Raw genomic sequence first — 17,627 nt, 5'->3', positions numbered from 1 at the left:
GGCTGAGGAAGAGGATACGTGGAGGCGACACTTCATGTGCTCGTCCATTGAAGGTGTGGGGAGATCAGTGCCCTTGAAGGGACCCGTCACCCCTAAGAATCAGCTCAGGCATGGTTTCCCACATCGCAGGAGAGGATACGGAGAGGCAACACACTTCGTGCTCGCCTGTTGATGGTTTGGGGAGATCAGAGCCTTGAAAGGATCTGTCGCCCCTTCGTCCAAAAATAAAATAAAAAAATGTAAAAATTGTAAAAATAATAGTTTTTGGTCTGAATAGCAGACCCGTTCATGTGCCTCCTACGGACACTAACCAAGAACTGGTTCTCTGGGAGCCAGCACGAGGGTGTATACTGCAGAGGAGGAGCGAACGTTTTTGTTAAATTAGTGTCAGTCTCCTAGTGGCAAGCAGCATACAACCCATGGTCTGTGTCCCCCAATGAGGTGAAGGAGAAATAACTATTATACTCACCTGTGGAGCAGACCAGTCTGATGGGTGTCGCTGGTCTTGGTCCGGTGCCTCTCATCTTATGATCCCGTCCATCTGCTTGCTTCATGTGGATGACGCATCCCTTCGTCATCCACAGTCTCCTCAGCACAGCGCTCCGGCGCAGGCATACTTCTCAGCCCTGTCGAGGGCAAAGTACTGCAGTGCATATATGCCGGGGCTCTTTGACCTTTCCCGGCACCTGAGCACTGCAGTACTTTGCTGTGCCCTCAACAGGGCAGAAAAGTACGCCTGCGCAGGAGCGCGATGCCAAAAAGACTGTCATCCACACGAAGCAAGCAGGAGGAAGAGGATCGTAAGCAGATAGTAGGCGCCGGACCAAAACCAACGATGCCCTTCGGACTGGACCGCCCAACAGGTGAGTATAATAAGTTATTTTTCTTCTCTTACAGGTTGGGTTGGGGGCAAGATATACAGCATTATAATACTGTATATAAGCCCTGAAAGGTGATGGCCGTAGCTCTTATTGGCCAAACCTGGTGACAGGTTCCCTTTAACACCAATTGAGTGCATAATACTCAAAAGTTTGAAAATTACATCATGGCTATAAAAAAAAGAAAATTCCACAAAGACTGTTTAGACCAGAAACAAGATAGGGTCTATCAATGGAGAAAAGAGAAATCACAGCCAACACCAAGATTTCTTCTTTAAATTCCTACAATTATAGAAATGATACTGTTTATTTATTAGAGCTATATTATCAAATATATGTATATTTAAAATGTAGTAACATCAGTTATTGCATATCCTCACTTGGCTTTGTCTGCATCCCATGATGATTGTATCTTCAGTTGGGTGATCAAGGACAGCAACGCCAGAAACGCATCTGGGGCGTCTCTGTTCATACCATTATGGATTTTTAACCCATTTTGCTACTATGAAATAAAGGATTGAAGATTTTATTAAAATTGCTGGGATTTTTCTCTTCTCAGAAAACATTTATAGTTTGTTTTTTTTAATCAAAGTGGTGAGAAAAAGTTAGAAATATACATGAAAACATTTTTTGCTTTTGTCGCCATTTTCTGACACCTGTAGCTTTTTCATCTTTCAGGATCTGGGGCTGTGTGAGGGCTTATTTTTTTGTGCCTCAAGTTGACTATTTTTACCAATACCATTTTGCGGTAAATACAATGTCCTTATCGCCTCATATCTACAATATGGGGACCTGGAGGAGGACATAACTACAAAATGGGGACATATCTTCAATATGGGGACCTGGATGGGGACATATCTACAATATGGGGACATATCCACAATATGGGCAGCAACGTGGCTCAGTGGTTAGCACTGCAGCCTTGCAGCGCTGGGGTCTTGGGTTCAAATCCCACCATAGTTTGTATGTTCTCCCCGTGATTGTGTGGGTTTCCTCCGAGTTCTCCGGTTTTCTCCCACATTCCAAAAACGTACGGATAGGGATTCTAGATTGTGAGCCCCATCGGGGACAGTAATGATAATGTGTGCAAACTGTAAAGCGCTGCAGAATATGTTAGCGCTATATAAAAATAAAGATTATATATATACATGGTATCGCTAAAGATGTCACTTTATCACTCAAAGAATGCGCTCCCCCCCCCCCCCCAAGAAAATTCAAATTTTTTCTATATGCGCCCCATATACCCAGCCAAGTTTGAGACCCCGGATACAGAAGGTTAAAAGGGCCATGATTGGTGCTAACAACAACAGTGACCTATGCAGAAGGGTATATAGCACCCTGCTGAATTGTTGGACAGCCGGATCGGATTTTCTCAGACACAATAGTAAAGATCCGTATCGGAAAAGTAAGCAATACCAGCCTGCTTCATTGTGCAGGCATATGAATCACAGCAAGGGTTTTGGCAAGATCAAAGTGGACAGGTCCAGATGGGTCCATGGCCGCCGAGCTGTTTGTCTCCGGTGTTGGAGACAGCAGTTTTCATTAAACTCTCGGATTCTGTGCAGTGACATAAGTAATGTGCATGTATGGCAGAATGCATAGGCACTATATCCCCCAATGATTGTGATTTTAAGGGGTTAAAGATGCTTTCTTGTTCTTTAGCTGCAATGCAGCCAGCAATTCCAGCTCTGATTGCAATATTGACTTTTGTGTTACATTTCCATATATTGATACACAATCCAATACCAAAATAATTTATTATTCACAATTTAACAATTATGAACATGTAAAGTGCAAACTGCTTAGTCTAACAAATAAAACTCTACTGATCATGTCAGTTCTAATATCCAACCTCATTAAACAATAATCATATGGCATCATGTCTACGCTAGGTTGTATGATGTTGAAGGAACAGAAAGGCCTCCTATCAAAAATCTACTAGAAAAATTCTCTGTGAGACAATGATGACGATTCCAGTAAGTTTTCATGCACACGAGTGCAATTTTTATCAGATCACACTCGGACCAATGTTATTCTATGGGGCAGCGCCGATTTGACATAAGAAAAAACTATTGCAGCATGAAGAAATTTACAGTGCAAATTGGATCGCATACACCCTTTCAAGTCTATGGGTGCATGGAACTCACGGGACTGCACTTTCGTGACATCCGAGTGCAGTCTGATTTCATCAGACTCACAGAGAGAAGATTCAGAAATTTTGTTCTCCATCTCCTCCTGACAGTGTGCTCCAATGGTCTCATCCGAAACAAATGAATCACACCAAGCTGACACTCTGGTCAAACCTGGATCAGAGTTTGAGCGATCCGATATTCTCGGATGGGAGAATCTACGGCTGTGTGACCATAGCCTTAGTCTATACTACAGATCTGTGGGCACTCTGTGTCTTTCCATTTGGTGCCTCTGTCCAGCACTGTATTATGATGAAGTCATACAGAACTGCACAAAAATGTCCTCTGAATGAAATCTGAGGCCTGATATATAAGATATGTGAATACAGCGTCTTCTTTTCTGAGTTTTCAGACTAGAAATTGAGCAGAAAGTTTCCAAATCCTCCTCAAAAACTGAAAACTTGAAAACTGCTGAAAAACTTTCAGTTTCTGCTCCAAAACTCAGCAAAAAGACATGTAAAGAAAGCTTCAGGAATGGAATTTGATACAAGAATCTTCTTGAAGATTTCTAAAGAACAAATAAATATTTTGGAGCTGCAAATTCTGCTTGACCAATATATAAAATGATAAAGGATAAGTACAGTGCGTTCCACTAACCTGTCACTGTATTTGTAAGCTATGCTCACTAAAATTACATATAAAAATAAATTAAAAACCTGCATTTCTCTTGTTCATTCTCATCAGTAATGTGTAACGTAAAGACTTAGGTTTTTATGACATTTATGATCACATATTCATAAGCTATCTGAAACTCACTGAGAGGAGCAAGTCTCCATAACAGTATGCACAAGCCCGGCATGTAACAGCTTAAGATACCTTACAGATAAAGAAGCGGTCCACTACTAGGACAACCCCATCTCATACCCCACACTTGGCCCCGAAAAATAATAAAGCTTATACTCCCCTCCCGTGCACCACGTGTCATCACATCCACATGAGAGCCCCGGAAAGGCGCCTTCTGACAGCGCTGGAACAGCGCCAGCACAGGAGGCAAATATAAGCTTTTCATTTTATCGGGGCCAAATATTTAGATCAAGATGAGGTTGCCCTACTGTAGTAGAGGACACCCCCTTTAAATCAGGACTGATAAAATCCTTGGAGTTCTGTATCCAAAGTCCCCAATCTTGTGCGAACAGATAGCTACGCCTCTCTGTGTTTGTGTTTCCTTGAGGAGCTCTACGAAGAAGATTTCCTGGCAGAAAATCGCACTGTGTTACAGTAGCAGAATTGTGAATGACATTTCACAAAATCTCATGTACACACTGCGGAGAAAAACCGCAGCATGAACTGATCAGCACTGCGGATTTAAAAGTCGCCGAATGGGAATTAAAGCTATGGATGGTGTCACGGTTTTCAGCCTTTGGAATGAAATGCAATGGGTGCAATGAGGAGCAAATCTGCCACATTTTCACAGAGGCCAACGCTCTTGGAAAAGGTCTAAAAGTGGTATATGCGGTATAACAGATGAAAGTGAATGCACAGCTATCATCAGATTATCATTTAAGGGCAGGATTGTTCTCTATTGGCTTGTAAAAATATAGAAAAGAATCCAGCACCCAATTGAGGGCCCGACTATTTTCTACATATTTACGGATTGGGACCCTATCTGAGCACCCAGGGCTGTGGAGTCAGGGCCCATTTTGGTGGAGTCAGTCATGGAAATTGAGGAGTCGGAGTCAGAGGTTTGGCTTACCGACTCCACAGCCCTGCGAGCACCAACAGTATCTAGGAGTCCTGTACTACTTTACTATACCTGAACAGCACAGAAAATATTGTACTGCCTAATAGAGCACAATGCAGTACACAGCAGATTCATGTTCTGAGCATAATGTATCCCTAAGGGGAGCACTCCAACCATCACTCCATGGCGAGGAAGGCAGTTAAAGGGATGCCTTATAATAACTGCATTCTTTAGCGACATTACACAATCATTTTTTTGAGCATATTAAAATAAAAGAGCAGACTTTTTGTGATATACTGCCCTTAAGAGGAAATCAGGTTTTTGCCACCTTATCTGAGAACACCATGATGTAGGGGCAGACCCTGATTCCAGCAAATTTATAATTTACTGGGTTGCTTAATGAAGTTTTAGTTAAATCATGTTTTATCAGCAGGAGATTGTCATTAGAGGACTAGTAAACCTGCTGCCAGGTAGTTAAGGATATTCAAGAGCTCTGTAGAACCCCACTATCATCAATGATTGGCAGCTTTCTGTATACATTGAACACTGGTAGACACCTGCCAGTCACTTGTGACGGTGGGGCTATACACAGCTAATTCCGATGACTAGTAGACCTGTAGCAGATAAAACAGGGAGTTCATGAAAATGAGAGCAAGCAGCTCAGTGAGTGACCCATGGTTGGAATCAGGGTCTCAACATCCACATTATGCCACTTTCAGATGGAGAAGCACAAACCTGGGAGAGAGATTCCCTTTCGACAGTGCAGCTGATGCAGGCTAGAATATGGAGGAGGATATCCAGTTGATATCTGGAAAAAGTAATTGGCTTGGAGACATTTCAGAGCCTTAAAGTGGCCATACACCTTAAATTATCATTATGAGAACCTGCAGATTTTGTAAGGGCCAGATGACTATTTGATGTGCATTAGGAGTTTGGCTGACGTTCATTCTGCCAATGATGGGGTAAGAGAAATTCAATATGCCCAATCATTCTTAAGATACCACAACCTTTGCTTTGATGTGAGATAAGCGGACAACGGATGTCCAGCTACGACTTATTCCCCTCTCCCCACAGAGAACACATACACACACCAGGCAGAGTCCTGCACAAGTATTGGGAGTTTGACATGTACAGAATGTGTATGGCCAAGTTTAGTGCAAAATACACGGGCCCTTAAATTTCCATTGCATCATTTTCCTGCAAAAAATAAAAATAAAAAAAAAATCGACTGTGAAAATAAAACTAGCAGCAAAAAGCGTCAAATAAATTAACGAAAAGTTGCTGACACTAAGCAACATCCTAGGAGGTGGAAACAAGGCACCAGAGGCCACAGAGTCCTATGTAGAGGTCAAGTCTTCACTGGTATAGTTTGCTGGCACTCGAGGCTGTCTGGATGGGGCTCCGGGAGGCCCACAGGATGCTCTGCTGTGGCTATTAGCAGGAGGTCTAGTGTGGTCTCTGTGCATTGGGCGATAAATCGAATAAAAGGCCTCACATCACCTTCATTCGCAAGCTCTAACACATAATAATATTCTGACCGCTGCTCTTTCCTGATGGTTATTGGTGGGTAACCTGCCTGCATCAAGATGACATTCATAAGCAAGCGTGAAGTCCGTCCATTACCATCAACAAATGGGTGAATATAGACCAGTTTATAATGTGCAAGTGCGGCAAACTCCACAGGATGCAGGCTTATTGCTTCATCGGAATTCAGCCATTGAACAAACTCTTCCATGTGCTTGTCTACGTCCCTGGGATGGGGAGGAATGTGGTGGCCCACAAACACTTGGTTTGTACGAAAGCGCCCCGCTTCAACAGGGTCCACATAGCCCAGCACTCTCCGGTGTATTTCCAGTATATCGCTGATCGTAACCGATCCTATGCGAGACACTAACGTGGTATTGACATATTTCATTGCAGCATGCATACCAATGACTTCATTTTGTTCCTCGAGACTTTTACCAGGCACAGCATACCGGGTCTCAATTATATGGCGAATCTCAGACAATGAAAGGGTGTTTCCTTCAATAGCAACAGTGTGGTAAATATGGTGATAGTAAGACTCTTCCATGACCCTGCGAAGAGCAGAGTTACCCTTTGGAATCGACATGACTTTCTTGACTTTCCTATCAATGATGCTAAAATACCTCTGGTCTATTTCCTCTACTAAAGGCAAGGTGCGATCCCGATTTAATAACGCCTTCTCATTATGTGGCGAGATCATTAACGCTTTGGAATAGAGATAATCTGCCTGTATGATATCTTTCTCCTCCTCCAGAAAAATGCCAAGCTCATTAAGGGCGTCCACGTGATCCGGGTCCATCTTCAGGGTGTGGAGCAGAAGCTTATGCGCTTTGTCCCTCTTGCCTTGACGCTTCATTTCAAGCGCTTGGTTCAAAGCAGCTTTGGCTTCAAACTTGACATCTAAAATATTAAAATAGATTATTTACTGATTTATAAAGACCTATAAAGAAAAAATGTAGAGGAAAGCACCAATATATGGTTATCCAAAATCACTTTTAGAGTTTAGGCATCACGTTTGGCATATACAGTGGGGCAAAAAAGTATTTAGTCAGTCAGCAATAGTGCAAGTTCCACCACTTAAAAAGATGAGAGGCGTCTGTAATTTACATCATAGGTAGACCTCAACTATGGGAGACAAACTGAGAAACAAAAATCAAGAAAATCACATTGTCTGTTTTTTTAACAATTTATTTGCATATTATGGTGGAAAATAAGTATTTGGTCAGAAACAAAATTTCATCTCAATACTTTGTAAAATATCCTTTGTTGGCAATGACAGAGGTCAAACGTTTTCTGTAAGTCTTCACAAGGTTGCCACACACTGTTGTTGGTATGTTGGCCCATTCCTCCATGCAGATCTCCTCTAGAGAAGTGATGTTTTTGGCTTTTCGCTTGGCAACACGGACTTTCAACTCCCTCCAAAGCTTTTCTATAGGGTTGAGATCTGGAGACTGGCTAGGCCACTCCAGGACCTTGAAATGTTTCTTACGAAGCCACTCCTTCGTTGCCCTGGCGGTGTGCTTTGGATCATTGTCATGTTGAAAGACCCAGCCACGTTTCATCTTCAATGCCCTTGCTGATGGAAGGAGGTTTGCACTCAAAATCTCACGATACATGGCCCCATTCATTCTTTCATGTACCCGGATCAGTCGTCCTGGCCCCTTTGCAGAGAAACAGCCCCAAAGCATGATGTTTCCACCACCATGCTTTACAGTAGGTATGGTGTTTGATGGATGCAACTCAGTATTCTTTTTCCTCCAAACACGACAAGTTGTGTTTCTACCAAACAGTTCCAGTTTGGTTTCATCAGACCATAGGACATTCTCCCAAAACTCCTCTGGATCATCCAAATGCTCTCTAGCAAACTTCAGACGGGCCCGGACATGTACTGGCTTAAGCAGTGGGACACGTCTGGCACTGCAGGATCTGAGTCCATGGTGGCGTAGTGTGTTACTTATGGTAGGCCTTGTTACATTGGTCCCAGCTCTCTGCAGTTCATTCACTAGGTCCCCCCGCGTGGTTCTGGGATTTTTGCTCACCGTTCTTGTGATCATTCTGACCCCACGGGGTGGGATTTTGCGTGGAGCCCCAGATCGAGGGAGATTATCAGTGGTCTTGTATGTCTTCCATTTTCTAATTATTGCTCCCACTGTTGATTTCTTCACTCCAAGCTGGTTGGCTATTGCAGATTCAGTCTTCCCAGCCTGGTGCAGGGCTACAATTTTGTTTCTGGTGTCCTTTGACAGCTCTTTGGTCTTCACCATAGTGGAGTTTGGAGTCAGACTGTTTGAGGGTGTGCACAGGTGTCTTTTTATACTGATAACAAGTTTAAAAAGGTGCCATTACTACAGGTAATGAGTGGAGGAAAGAGGAGACTCTTAAAGAAGAAGTTACAGGTCTGTGAGAGCCAGAAATCTTGATGGTTTGTTTCTGACCAAATACTTATTTTCCACCATAATATGCAAAAAAAATTATAAAAAAAACAGACAATGTGATTTTCTGGATTTTTTTTTTCTCAGTTTGTCTCCCATAGTTGAGGTCTACCTATGATGTAAATTACAGACGCCTCTCATCTTTTTAAGTGGTGGAACTTGCACTATTGCTGACTGACTAAATACTTTTTTGCCCCACTGTAAGCTGGGAAAAGCTTCAGGCACATACTCCAAACATGTCTCAAGGGATCTATTCACCCAGACAGAACTCAATAAAGTGTCCTTTTGACTGTTATCATGCTATTATTGGATTCTCGTTATATGCATATGCACTGCTGCTGTATTTAAACAGACACAGAAGTGCCCCGTTCTGGCAATGGGTGGGGTGTCTCAGTGGTCAGACTGTAACTCTTCTAGATGTTATCATCTGTCCTGTGCATAGGTGACGAGTTATTATTGAAATTCTCCATTATTACCCCATATCTTCAAAGAGAGAGGGCACTCACTGTATACTGCAGGGCCGGACATATTGCCAGTGCAGCTGCACCGGGGCCAGGGGGTGGAGCGGGGCCCAACTACATCAACGACTATTTCAGCTGGACGTGCATCTAGTGTCCACCGGCTTCCTGAGCTGCAATACAAGTCGCCGAAAAGGACTGCTAGCAGAGTGAGAGCAGAGGAAGGCGAGTAGAATCAGGTTTTGTTTTTTTTGTTTAAATATAGTGGTGAACTTGGAACATTATATCAGGAAGGGGCCAGGGTGGGGCACATAAACCCCAGGAAGTGGCATAGTACCCCAGGTAGGGGTCAGGATGAGACACATGAACCTCAGGGTAGGGCACATGAACCCCAGGAAAGGGATCAGGATGGGGCACAATAACTCCTGGAAAGGTATCAGGATGGGGCGCAATAACTCCTGGAAAGGGATCAGGATGGGGCGCAATAACTCCTGGAAAGGGATCAGGATGGGGCGCAATAACTCCTGGAAAGGGATTGGGATGGGGCGCAATAACTCCTGGAAAGGGATCAGAATGGGGCGCAATAATTCCTGGAAAGGGATCAGAATGGGGCGCAATAATTCCTGGAAAGGGATCAGAATGGGGCGCAATAACTCCTGGAAAGGGATCAGGATGGGGCACATTAAACCTAGGAAGGGGACCAGGATGGAAGTATTCAGCCCTAGGAAAGGGGACCAGGATGTGAGCTCAATAACCCCAGGAAAAAAGGCACAATAACCCCAGGAAAAATGCACAATAACCCCAGGAAAGGGGACCAGGATGTGGGCACAATAACCACAGGACAGGGACCAGGATGGGGCATATTATTACTAGATATCTGATTATTACCTGATAGGATCCTCTCCCACGGCTCATTTCATTATAAGACCCAGATCACGTCTTCTCCCACCCCCTCATTTAATATGAGGCTATCGAGTACATATAATGAGTAGCGGAGACACCGGTGATTTTTGTACAGTGGGGGCGCTAGTCCCTTATTCCCGAACGCCGGTTTAAAACAGCGATAAGAACATAAGGCCCCTTAGTGGCCACCGTTTTAATGCGTATCAGTGGTCGGTAGGGAATAAAGAGCGGGCATTATAAATAACAAAAATACTAAGAGAATCCGATATGGGGTTTATAACAAGAGGCAGCACTATGTAATATGGGATGGTGCTATACTTAATGAGAGGCGACTATATAATAGCTATAATCTACAGTGCGGTCGCACAGGGACCCCAAGCTGTCAGTGTCCGCTCCTGGTTTGCTGTGTACATAGTTATATCTTTGTACACGGATACGTAATGGCCATATGGAGACCAGGATATGTGAGAAGATCATGTTTTTGTGGATTTTCCATTAATAGGAACCTGTCCTATTGAGCATGCAGTCTGATCTGTGGACAGCACGGTAAGGACAACTTAAAGGGGTTGTCCACTACTTGGACAACTCCTCCTTTAACTGAATGTTTAGCCTCAATAAAATAAAAACAAGCCTACACTCCCCTCCCATTCCAGCGCCGTTCCCGCAGGGGGCTCTTGTGCAGTATTATGACATGTGACCCCTGCGCCCAATCAGCGCTGGCGTCACTGTCCCCGCCTACAAATGGATTGCACATAAAGAGGAAGTCAGATCAGCTGCAGCCCGGACTTCCTCTTCATGTCCAATCCATATGTAGGCGGGGACAGTGATGCCAGCGCTGATTGGGCGCAGGGGTCACATGTCACAACACCGTATGAGAGCCCCAGGGAAAGCAAAGCCGGCACCAGAGGTAAGTATAGGGTTTTTTATTTTATCCGGCCAAACATTTAGCTCAAGAAGGGGTTGTCCAAGTAGTGGATAACACCTTCTAAATTTAGCAGAATGATACATAAGTTTCTGTGAAAAGGTTCAGTGTAACTTGTACTTTATTCATTGTGCTGGTGTACATGAGTCCAGTGGGCGGTCCTACCAGTGATTGACAGCTATCTCTGCATGCAGTCATACAGGGAAGACTGTCAGTCTTTTACTAAGACCGCCCACTGGACTTCTATATATACAATGACGATTTTAGTGAATAAAACATGTTTAACTGAAACATTCCCCACAAAAATGTATAATCATCTCCTCCTCTATAACTATACCATGCACCACAGGACTGCTATAAGAACATAGCGCATAGTCTAACCAATGGCCGCCCTCCCCGTGGCTGCCCTCCCCTCCCCATGGCTGCCCTTCCCGTGGCCGCCCTCCCCTCCCCATGGCTGCCCTGCCCTCCCCTCCCCATGGCTGCCCTCCCCGTGGCCGCCCTCCCCTCCCCATGGCTGCCCTCCCCGTGGCCGCCCTCCCCTCGCCGCCCTCCCCTCCCCATGGCTGCCCTCCCAATGGCTGCCCTTCCCGTGGCCGCCCTCCCCTCCCCATGGCTGCCCTTCCCGTCGCCGCCCTCCCCTCCCCATGGCTGCCCTCCCCTCCCAATGGCTGCCCTTCCCGTGGCCGCCCTCCCCTCCCCATGGCTGCCCTTCCCGTCGCCGCCCTCCCCTCCCCATGGCTGCCCTTCCCGTGGCCGCTCTCCCCTCCCCATGGCTGCCCTTCCCGTGGCCGCCCTCCCCTCCCCGTGGCCGCCCTCCCCTCCCCATGGCTGCCCTTCCCGTGGCCGCCCTCCCCCGTGGCCGCCCTATGTCTTTACAGACGGACTCATGGATTTTTTTACCTGAAGACGGTTTCTGTTTAAACACCAGAAGTTCGATTGCAGTTGAAGCTACGGCGAGTCCTGTGGTCTGTCCGCCGTACGTGTGCAGCCGCTCGTTCCCTCCCCACAGGTTACACTGCAGCAGGACATTCAGGGCGGCTCTGTACTGCCCATCCAGCCCACTGAGGGGGAGAAGGACCACCAGCAGCGACCCAGACAACACCAGCAGCGCCGCCTTCAGCCCGGACCGAGCGCCCAACTGCGGCCACTGGATCTCTGTCCCGGCCATTGAATTGTCCATCAGCCAACGCCACGCACTCGCAGCGGGATCATCTTCACCACTGTTTCCCCGGATCTGCAAGACAGAAAGAAGCATCACACCACATACAATGCCAGTGTGGTAACACCCTCTACAACATGGAGATCTGCTGGGACATTCACAGCTGTGCGCTCACCACAAGTCCCAGCAAGTCAGGATACCACAAAAGCCACAGGATAACTGTCCACGCCACAGTCCTATCACAGCAGCCCTCTCTCCCCCAAAAGACACCTGTCCTAATTATCCTACTCACAGACCCCTCTCTATCCCACCAGAAATCCACGTACATACATGAGAGTTCCCGCACACCCCCATCACCGGGAATTTACCAGACTTCCTACTTTGCATGACGTAAATAACATTCCTCGAGATAGTCCCGCCCACACTTTGTTCTCTTTTACTATTGGCTGCGCTGATACCAAACAGTGATCTAGCAATCCCAACAGCCAATCGCTTCTCTCCTGGTAACAATGCAGTGAGATAAACACTAGAGAATTAGCTGTAGAACTACAAAACTGTCCGCACGCAGATATCGGCATGGCGGCCATTTTGGAGGTGTGAAGTATGAAGGGTTTAACTTCAGTATAGTCTTCAATATGGCGTCCTGAAGGTGGACACGAATGTGAACCGTGTCACCTTACGTAACGGTGAGGAATAGACGTAACTGTAAGGGCTGTTTGTGAAAGCAGAGCGTGGTGTCCTCTGATTGGGTAGAGGCGATGATTTGAGGAGCTCATGTCCTCTGCACTATCTCTGTCCTCGGCTCACCAGCTCAGTGCTGAGGTGATTAGAATGGAGCTGCTTCCGGGATCCTCACAGGCTCCATTCTAGTGGACTCATCTGGCTTATTATTCTTTTAATGTTTTTTAGGGAATTGCTCAAGTTAGTGGAGCAAACGCCCAAAGTCAGACATGAATATTTTTCCATAGGGCAAAATTATTTTTTTTCCTGATTAATAAAACTTACATTTTTATTGTCGCTTTTTGTAATGTAAATAATTGCACTCAGCGCTGATTGTTCAGTTTTGCCAGAATGTGACTTTGGCTTGGGTCACACTTGCGAGTTCAATACGAGAAACTCGCGCAGCAAGTCCAGGCACTGCCGCCGGCACTCGGGACCGGAGCATGTATTTCTGTGCAGCCGCACACTCCAGTCCCGAGTGTCGGAGGCAGTCCCGGGACTTGATGCCAGAGACTCGCGCGAGTTTCTCGCATTGAACTCGCAAGTGTGACCCCGGCCTTTTGCTGCGAGTCCTACAGTCCTGTCAGCAACATGGACATTTTTGAATAGTAGACAGAGCTTCGTGGGGAGAGGTGTAAAAGAGTGCAACCAACAGTTATCATAAAAGAACACAACCGATAGCCATCATAAAAGAGTGCAACCAACAGTCATAAAAGAACACAACCGATAGCCATCATAAAAGAGTGCAACCAACAGTCATAAAAGAACACAACCGATAGCCATCATAAAAGAGTGCAACCAACAGTCATAAAAGAACACAACCGATAGCCATCATAAAAGAGTGCAACCGACAGTCATAAAAGAACACAACCGATAGCCATCATAAAAGAGTGCAACCGACAGTCATAAAAGAACACAACCGATAGCCATCATAAAAGAGTGCAACCGACAGTCATAAAAGAACACAACCGATAGCCATCATAAAAGAGTGCAACCGACAGTCATAAAAGAGCGCAACTGACAAAGTCCTCATAAAAGAGCGCAACCGACAGTCATCATAGAAGAGCGCAACCGACAACAGTCATCATAAAAGAGCACAACCGACAGTCATCATAGAAGAGCGCAACCGACAGTCATCATAAAAGAGCGCAACCTACAGTCATCATAAAAGAGCGCAACCGACAGTCATCATAGAAGAGCGCAACCGACATCATAAAAGAGCACAACCGACAGTCATCATAAAAGAGCGAAACCGACAGTCATCATAGAAGAGCGCAACCGACAGTCATCATAAAAGAGCGCAACCTACAGTCATCATAAAAGAGCGCAACCTACAGTCATCATAAAAGAGCGCAACCGACAGTCATCATAGAAGAGCGCAACCGACATCATAAAAGAGCACAACCGACAGTCATCATAAAAGAGCACAACCGACAGTCATCATAAAAGAACACAACCGACAGCCATCATAGAAGAGCGCAACCGACAGCCATAAAAGAGCACAACTGACATTCCTCATAAAAGAGCGCAACCGACAGTCGTCATAAAAGAGCGCAACCGACAGTCATCATAAAAGAGCACAACCGACAGTCATCATAAAAGAACACAACCGACAGTCATCATAAAAGAGCACAACCGACAGTCATCATAAAAGAACACAACCGATAGCCATCATAACAGAGCGCAACCGACAGTCATAAAAGAACGCAACCAACAATCATCATAAAAGAGTGCAACCGATAGCCATAAAAGAGCGCAACCGACAGTCCTCATAAAAGAGCGCAACCGACAGTCATCATAAAAGAGCGCAACCGACAGTCATCATAGAAGGGCTAGATAAGTCGCCCATATGCCAAAGGCATCAGCAGAAACCAGCTCCAAAATATCGTATGAAACAGGAGAAAAAAGGAGCAATCAGGTATACATATAAAAAAATAGAAAAGTTTATTTTAACACAAGTATACAAAAATATATTTCAACTCAGTAAAAATAATCAAAAAGTCATAGGATTAAATGCAGGAAGGTATACTATAAGGAAATAGACTCAGATATTTTTACCTGCCCAAATTTGTGCAAGTGCAGTCACAAATCGCACATAAATGGCAAGTCCCATAGCCCTGCAGTAATTTTAGAGTACATCATAACATAATTTAGGGAAAACATGATGCTTACCAAGGGCAGAGGTAGACAAGTCTAAGACCAGGTATGGAAACCCAAAAAAAATCCCCGACGCGCGTTTCGCGGGTAAATGAACCCGCTTTTTCAAGGGGAATACCGACAATAGATGAACAGGACCTTTTATGATCCTTTGACCCAGCACATGATCAGTGGCCGACCAATCACAGCAGGAACGCCGGCGCTTGCACACCGACAGCCCGGAGCCCCAGCAATGAAGCAGAGCGTCAGCGTCATCACGTGCGCAAGGGGAGGAGGAGCAGTCCCCGCACGCACGGACAAAGCAAGAGACGCGCCGCTGCATGTCAGGGAATCCAGACCGCGGCACGCACGCGCACCACCGCTGCATCACCAATGAGTCATATGTGCTTTAAAAGAAGTGTCACATCATTAACCTCACAAAGGTGGCCATAGCTGAGCATGTCAGAGGCACGCAACACAATTCTGATAAGTAGATGTAACATACATAGGAGGAGACAAATAAAATACAATATCGCACATCAGTCCAAATTTATGCGCATTCGTCCAAGTCCTTTCAGATTTCACCTCATGCATGCTTTTGTAATATACTGACAGTTTGCACGTTGAAGGATCAATAGCGGGTATAAGTGGATCACATATATTGTCCTGTTTGAACAAGTAAATAGATATCAACAGATCATGAAAAGTATGTACATCACGATGAATTTAAAAGACAACATATAATAAAAATAATAATAAAAACAAAGACAAACACACCAAAAGATAAAGGGGAAAAGAAAAGTGAGACAGGAGATGAGAACACATATTCTTGCATTTAATTCTATGACTTTTTGATTATTTTTACTGAGTTGAAAAATATTTTTCTCTATCGCCTATCATTGGGGGACACAGGAACCATGGGTGTATGCTGCTGCCACTAGAAGGCTGACACTATGCAAATAAAAAAAAGTTAGCTCCTCCTCTGCAGTGTACACCCTACCGACAGGAAGTAGGATATTCAGTTTAGCTTAGTGTCAGTAGGAGGTGGACACGGGTCTTTCATTAGACCCTTATCTACCTCAATGTGCGTCGTTTCTTTTCAGGTTTCCGGAAGGGATACAGGGTGAACAGTCACACCTGTAGTCCCACAATGCAGACTATGAGTACGGCGTGTACTGCCACCCCGTATCCTCATAGATCCCTCTCCAGGACCAAGATCCTAGCACACAAGCGTGCTCAGAAGTCCGGTCCTGCATCCATCACCCACCCACTCGCCTACCAGAGCCTGTCGGTTGGAGGTGACTAGGACGTCCATCACCAGCTCCATGGACGTCTCATTCCCCTCAGGTTAGTAACGGCGTGGGATGTTTAGGTGAGTATTTTCCCATGCTCCCTTTTCCCAGATCACTCGCAGTGTGGGGGAGCAGAGGTCCCTGAGGCACACTTTTGTTAGGAATCCCAGAATAGCATCGCAGCCGGTCAGGCAGCAGCGCTCCCTTCTGAGCTGCGGTGATGGCAGGCTAGGGACGCTGGTTCTGTCTCTTCTTCGGCCGCAGTTCTCTCTCTGCATCAGCGCCACATTCTGACAGTCTGCCGCGCCGCTTCCCCCTGGGCCACACTGCTCGGCGGCCACATTGCTTTTCTGTCCCTGCGCGGCGGCCTTGGCAGACTGCCGCGCTGCTTAGCCCCTGCGGCGTACTGCCCCGGCGCCGCGGCTCTCTTCTCCGGCTGCGCCGGCCTCTAATTTAGGTCCCGGCTCCGGCCGGGGCCTACTTCCGGCGCCGCGACCCGACTCTTCGTTCCCTCGGGCGGCCCTGGCAGGCTGCCGCACAGCTCTGCGGCGCACTGTTCCGGGGCCGTGGCCTCTTCTTCCGGCGCGCCGGCCTCTAATTTAGGTCCCGGCTCCGGCCGGGGCCTACTTCCGGCGCCGCGACCCGACTCTTCGTTCCCTCGGGCGGCCCTGGCAGGCTGCCGCACAGCTCTGCGGCGCACTGTTTCGGGGCCGTGGCCTCTTCTTCCGGCGCGCCGGCCTCTAATTTAGGTCCCGGCTTCTGCCTGGGCCTACTTCCGGTACCGCGCTCCTCCACTTCCGGTTTCTTTGGGCGGGCTTTCTCCCGCCCGACAAACTGTGCCCTGCACTCTCCGCCCACCGGCGCCATCCTGACTGACTCCGCCTCTTCCTGCACGTCGCACAGGACAGGAGTTTTTTTCCACACATGACCCGCACTTTTTGTCACAGCTCCGCAGTGTGCTTTCTTCACAGCACACCATCTGCGCGGATTGCAGCACCAGAGGTCGCAGGGCAGGAGCTCCACTCATTTTCTCCGGAGATCCACGCAAGCGGGACATCCAGGCCGGCAGTATCCTGTTATCCGTTTTCTCGTCTGCCGTGAGTAGCTGCACTGCAGACTGACACCCCCCTCTGCCCCACTGTCCCCTAATCCACTGGCTTTTTCTTCAGGGACCTCTCCAACATGTCTAACTCTAAAGGGGACGCTCTCGTCCTCCTACTTCTTCCTCTTCTACCGCTCTGTCAGGCCCGCAGCAACCCGATTGTTCCCACCGCCCAGGATCCCCCGGCCAATCCGCCCGAGAGTGATACCCCCATCCCAGGCTGGGCTT

At 46.7% G+C, this 17,627-nt stretch overlaps 1 protein-coding gene across 4 annotated transcripts; it reads right to left on the bottom strand.

The window, feature by feature from the left end:
• Positions 1-2,616: 2,616 nt before the first annotated feature.
• FICD (FIC domain protein adenylyltransferase) lies at positions 2,617-12,556 on the bottom strand. 4 transcript variants are annotated; one of them, XM_069759746.1, is made up of 3 exons: positions 12,518-12,556; positions 11,891-12,224; positions 2,617-7,172 (listed from the first exon to the last, which is right to left on the bottom strand). In XM_069759746.1, exons 1-3 carry the CDS (start codon positions 12,548-12,550, stop codon positions 6,097-6,099), a joined length of 1,443 nt encoding a protein of 480 aa, XP_069615847.1. In that variant the 5' UTR covers positions 12,551-12,556; the 3' UTR covers positions 2,617-6,096. The 4 variants fall into 4 exon arrangements, with proteins under 4 accessions (XP_069615847.1, XP_069615855.1, XP_069615851.1 ...); XM_069759754.1 differs by having other exon boundaries at positions 12,476-12,545; XM_069759750.1 differs by lacking the exon at positions 12,518-12,556 and adding an exon at positions 12,480-12,514.
• Between the last annotated feature and the right edge of the window lie 5,071 nt (positions 12,557-17,627).

The sequence above is a fragment of the Ranitomeya imitator genome, chromosome 1 (genome assembly GCF_032444005.1).
Source record: "Ranitomeya imitator isolate aRanImi1 chromosome 1, aRanImi1.pri, whole genome shotgun sequence".
NCBI lineage: Eukaryota > Metazoa > Chordata > Amphibia > Anura > Dendrobatidae > Ranitomeya > Ranitomeya imitator.
The sequence above is the reverse complement of the archived record's forward strand: the minus strand, read 5'-3'. Positions and strand labels throughout refer to the sequence as shown.

What these genes read in the sequence shown, in the direction of transcription:
- FICD (XM_069759742.1), bottom strand. Translation starts at nt 12,477, where the DNA reads ATGTACGTGGATTTCTGGTGGGATAGAGAGGGGTCTGTGAGTAGGATA. An exon ending in CTGACTTGCTGGGACTTGTG is followed by an intron (nt 12,225 to 12,324) that starts GTGAGCGCACAG and finishes TCTGTCTTGCAG; the next exon opens with ATCCGGGGAAACAGTGGTGA. An exon ending in TAAACAGAAACCGTCTTCAG is followed by an intron (nt 7,173 to 11,890) that starts GTAAAAAAATCC and finishes TTAATATTTTAG; the next exon opens with ATGTCAAGTTTGAAGCCAAA.